A 5,842-nucleotide genomic window follows, 5' to 3' on the forward strand; every position below is an offset into this window, starting at 1 on the left:
ATTGTTATTATTATTATTGTTATTATTATTATTATTATTATTATTATTATTATTATTATTATTATTATTATTATTATTATTATTATTATTATTATTATTATTATTATTACAGTGGTGATCAAGAGTAAGATAAATACACTGATATTATATGATTATTACTAGTATTAGGGAGCGTTCACATATTACGTCATCAAAAATTTGCCCTTTTTAGACCCCCCCCCTCCCCCAAGTCATCACTTGTCATCATTGACCTGAACCCCCCCCCCCCCCCCCCAAACAGATGATGACGTCATCTAATTTAATAAAAACTAAAAGATAACTTTAATTTCACAATATTTATTATTCGTTTTTCAAACCATAAACATTGATTATCAACGTTTGATAAAACACATTCAGACATTTTATTAATTTCAGAAACTGTTGATAATTTATGTTTTACGATACAATGGGGACATAAAATTTAAATTTGCAAAGATAAAATCTAACAAACATTATTTAAATTAGGCTACTTGGTGCAGGTGCTATTAAAAAAAATTCAGAAAGTGTAATTTAAAATAGTATAGGAGGCAAATTATATTTATAGCATATTAGTCTTTTAGTGGAATGAATTTCTGTTTCAATTTCCAAACATAAAATTAATTGATTCAAAAATGTTTCTGCCTTGGACCTCTGGCAATGTACTATAAATAGTATCATCAATTTCATCTTCATCGTCATCATTTTCTCCCATTTGCTGTTCTTCATGTATGCCGCATTTTCGTGAATGGTCTTTCATTGCTGTGATCGAGGAGTGATACAATGAACATTTAGGGCAAGTTCGCCTTTTGAGAAGTGATACCCCTTTCCCATTTTGTTTCTTGAGAGATGGGCAATACTCATCATAGCAATTTATCTTTAGCTGTTTTGAAAGGAACAAACTTTGAAATAGGCTTAATTTGCCTATGTTTTGATGACATCATCTTGGGTCTGACCCCCCCCCCCCCCCATGTCAACACATGTCAACATTTGGTAGACCCCCCCTCCCCCCCTAGCTGATGACGTAATATGTGAACGCTCCCTTAGTATTACATCGATATCACGTGTTTCAACTGATTCACAATAATCATTTCTGTTATCCGCGATGCTTCAGTTGTTCAATAAGCCGACCATTTTCAACAAATTTCCATCTTAAATAGTATTAGCTATCTCGTCGGCGTCCTTTTTTCTGTCGCAGCACTGGAGAGAGAGAGAGAGAGAGAGAGAGAGAGAGAGAGAGTGTGTGTGTGTGTGTGTGTAAGTGTGTGTGTGTGTGTGTGTTGGTGTACATAAAATTAATTTATGCAACGTTTTACCACAGAAACAATTTTCATTTTACCACCTCAGTTTAATCTTTCATCAGTTCTCTCTGACAATTGAACTTTGAACCTATAACTTTAACACAGCTACGTCATTCCATCTTCACGATTCGCACCTCATCGCGATATTCTTTTATGTTGACTCGTGGTACGGTCAACGGGGTTGAGAGAAGAAGATAGATATTGAGTGACATCATCAAAAGCGATGTGATCAAAGCTGGCGGATGGTTGTGTAACATCAAAGACCAGTGACTGGTCTACAAGGCCTATCATATTCGTGGGAAGTGTGATTTGAGTAGGAGGAGCTTTCTTGACTTTGCTGATGACCGAGTGGTGGACAATTGAAATTAGAATTGTCCTTATTCAGCAGCCAATTGGAAATGGGCAATTGTAAAAAGCTGATTGGACGCTCCATGGAAAGAAAGCAGTTTGAGGGACATGAAAGGAAATTGCCGGAGAGCGTGGAGTGGGGAGGAGTAAATTATATTGAATGAATTGATAGTAATTTGGGGCGTTGGGAAGTTAAATAAAACTCTCGGAAACAGGTGATGAGTCAATTCTTTGGCCGCAAATGATTCAGTGAAATTCTTTATTCTTTCTTTCTGTCTTTTTTTATTTCCTTTCTGTCAGAGTGGACATATAAAGGCGAATTCCAATTTTTTTAAACGGGCATTTAGAACGATATTTTAAAGATAAATTATTGCGTTTTACCAAAATTAGCAGGCGTTTAGGTGATAGCCGTTATATTATTTTCATGGAAATGATCATTATTATTATTATTATTATTATTATTATTATTATTATTATTATTATTATTATTATTATTATTATTATTATTATTATTATTATTATTATTATTATTATTATATATTATTATTATTATTATTATTATTATTATTATTATTATTATTATTATTATTATATTATTATTATTATTATTATTATTATCATTATTATATTATATTTTATTGTTATTATTATTATTATTATTATTATTATTATTATTATTATTATTATTATTATTATTATTATTAATATACTGTAAAATGAAAATAGTAGTACTTATTCAGTATTTTATTTCTTTTCCTCAGACAATTGAAAATGACCCTCTGGAAGTAGATAGTAAGAGATGATCAGGTTTTCTCTTATGTTGGTTCAGAACAAGCCATTTTCGAGATTGTGGTGATGCGAACTATGCTAATTTTGACAATTAAAAAAATAGACATATAAAATGGTGATTGAGAAACTGTTCAATATAAATCTTATTTTTTTCTACATCTAATGGGATGAAAACAGTTTTACAGACTTGCGGTTTTACACACAAGGACTTAAAAGATTATGATTAGAATTAGGAAAACTTACATTAATAATGAAACTACTAAAAATTCTTTCCATTTTTTCTTCAGAATCTGACTGCAGGGACATTGGAACACCTCCTGAGTGTAAAGCAGCTAGCAGCATACATACGAAGGTGACATTTTGTAGTAAAAAGCCAACTCGATGCATGAAATCATGTGGATTTTGTAGTGAGTTTATTGACACTATATATATTACTATATGTAATACTTTATATATATATATATATATATATATATATATATATATATATATATATATATATATATATGTTGTTCCTTACCTATTCGATGTTACTTGTAAATAACATACCCGCTTGAATGTGAATGAACCGTTATATAGATTGTCACTCAATTTGCACAGTATCAAGGTAATTAAGTATTATGTTAATATGGCTGACTAGAAAAGAGCAAAACTATTCAATAATGTCACAGACCAGCGGGCAGCTTAATCAATAAAATGGACAATGTACTGAGTGCTTCAAATCGATAGTTAATGTCAATACAAACCTGATGAAAGGATTAGTGTCAATGAGTCTGTATGGATCGTTCTTTAAACGCCCCCCCCCCCGCCCCCAAAGCCATCTTAAGTTGGCTCTTTTGACAAGACCTAACAAACAATCCAGCATCGACCTTAATCCGAGATTAATGGAAGGAAGTCCGGATAGAAATGAATTTCCGTTGGCTGCCATGGCGACCAGATACTTTGCCGTCTGAAAGTATATGGCATAATAAATGAAACATGCTCACAACGCTGTTCAACTGTTTCCCTATTCCTTTGAAATCTATTAAAGAGTAAATTATCAAGAACGAAATGCATCCAAATACAGAGAAGCAGTTCTGTTATCTTTGTATTGAGCAAATTCAATCAGATTTTGCATGTATTTTGGTGACAGACCACAAGTTGCGCTGATATCTTTGGACCATCAAAGCAAATTCCAGCAAACAACTGGCAACTCTTATCTGTTGCACGCTTTTTGGCGAAATTCAATTGCTAAAGCCCAGTCCAGTCTTTCACGTCATTCATACATATTTTGATGATCTGAGGTTTGTTTCCCTGCCTTCAACTTTGTTATCTGAAGTATCTTACATAATGGAATTGATGTTTGGGGTTTATAAAAGGAAAAAGAAACACTTTATTGATCTCGCCCTTTCCTTTCAAGTATTATTATATAACCCGATGAGTTAACAAAACATTGAAAAGTATAGTCAGGAGAATGTGAGGTTATTCTACCCCCAACTCTCAACCCATCGCGATTCAAAATTGATCAATTCCAGTTATGCTTCAGTTTCCTGACTCGTGGTGGTTATATAAGTTTTACTGTTGGTGTGATTCTGCCAGACCGCTGCTTCTCGACATGCTTTGTCTGCCAGTTGAAAAAATGATTAAATTCAAAGCTTGTATTTTGGTGAATAGTTGTCTTGAAAGTACTGCCCTTTGCAACATTTCGGAACGAATTGATAGATATTAAAAACCGCGCCTCTTGCGTTCGGCTAATAATTCCATCAAACTGGTTGTCCCTCAAATACGCAAAAGAATGCTGGAATGAGATCACCATAAAGAATTCGTGAGAAAGAATATTTATTTTTAAACTGTTTTTAAACGTATCTGTTTCGAATTTAATAGATGATATGAGAAGGAAAATGGGCGTCTGGTTTGTGTTGTGTTGTTTTGTGTGTATGTGTGTTAGGATCAGTGTATGTGTGTGTGTGTGTGTGTGTGTGTGTGTGTGTTTGTGGGTGTATATGTGTGAGTATGTTTCAGCCAATGTAATTTGTAATTTGATGGCTTAGAGTCTTATGGCTCAGAGTTACAGCGCTGTATGTATGTTTTATTATTATTATTATTATTATTATTATTATTATTATTATTATTATTATTATTATTATTATTATTATTATTATTATTATTAATATTATTTTATTAATTATATTATTTTATTATATTATATTATTATTATTATTATTATTATTATTATTATTATTTTTATTATTATTTATTATTATTATTATTATTATTTATTATATTATATTATTTTATTATTATTATTTATTATTATTATTATTATTATTATTATTATTATTATTATTATTATTATTATTATTTATTATTATTATTATTATTATTATTATTATTATTATTATTTTATTATTATTATTATTATTATTATTATTATTATTGTTATTATTATTATTATTATTATTTTTTATTATTATTATTATTATTATTATTATTATTATTATTATTATTATTATTATTATTATTATTATTATTATATTATTATTATTTATTATTATCATTATTATTATCATTATTATTATTATTATTATTATTATTATTATTATTATTATTATTATTATTATTATTATTATTATTATTATTATTATCATTATTATTATTATTATTATTATTATTATTATTATTATTATTATTATTATTTTATTATTATTATTATTATTATTATTATTATTAATATTATCATTATTATTATTATTATTATTATTATTATTATTATTATTATTAGTATTATTATGTATTCCTTACCAATTAATTTCGTCTCTTGACTAGTGGCACAATAATTTTTACAAAGCCCATATGGAATTGGTGTATATCAGTGATGAGACTCCTTTTGGTTTTTAAATGTGTGGTTTTGTCAGATTTGTTAATTCATATTAACAACAAATTATAAAATATAAGGTTACATTTGTATTGTCCTCATAAGAGTATCACTGCGTTGGCGTCAGCTGAGAGACCTAAACTGTGATAAACACATACCCCTATCACAAGACTTGATAATCCTGACATTATAGTCACTTTCAATAGATTATTCGCTTTATAACAGGCCTTATACATCGAAAGAATTAAATTATATTGATAGAATATTCAACAAATAATTGACTGCTAATATACTAAAGCAAATTTAATTTGAATTGTTTTTTTTCACCATAGATCCTGATCCAAATGTCTGCGAGAATAAATTTGGCGACGACAATTGTGATCGTTTTCTGTACGGTTCAACAGGTGACCCTTGTGCTATACCTTATTTTTACAAGTACTTATGTCGTAAAGCATGTGGAACTTGCGGTAAGTCATTGGAAAATGTTCATATTACTCAATGTTTTTTATTTTGAGGCAATTGGCCTTTTAAGCAG

General features: G+C 29.2%; 1 protein-coding gene across 1 annotated transcript in view; it reads left to right on the forward strand.

Annotated features, from left to right (window-relative positions):
* LOC144960881 (uncharacterized) overlaps positions 1-5,774 on the forward strand; it is a gene marked incomplete at its 3' end in the record, with an annotated part of 59,364 nt that extends 53,590 nt beyond the window's left edge. Inside the window, exons 5-6 of the mRNA XM_078894272.1 lie at positions 2,741-2,860; positions 5,640-5,774. Of these exons, the coding sequence (XP_078750398.1) occupies positions 2,741-2,860; positions 5,640-5,774 (255 nt within the window). The remainder of the gene's footprint in view (positions 1-2,740; positions 2,861-5,639) is intronic.
* Between the last annotated feature and the right edge of the window lie 68 nt (positions 5,775-5,842).

The sequence above is a fragment of the Berghia stephanieae genome, unplaced genomic scaffold, assembly GCF_034508935.2.
Source record: "Berghia stephanieae isolate SIO BIC M18660-M18661 unplaced genomic scaffold, UCSD_Bste_1.3 scaffold1, whole genome shotgun sequence".
Classification (NCBI taxonomy): Eukaryota; Metazoa; Mollusca; class Gastropoda; order Nudibranchia; family Aeolidiidae; genus Berghia; species Berghia stephanieae.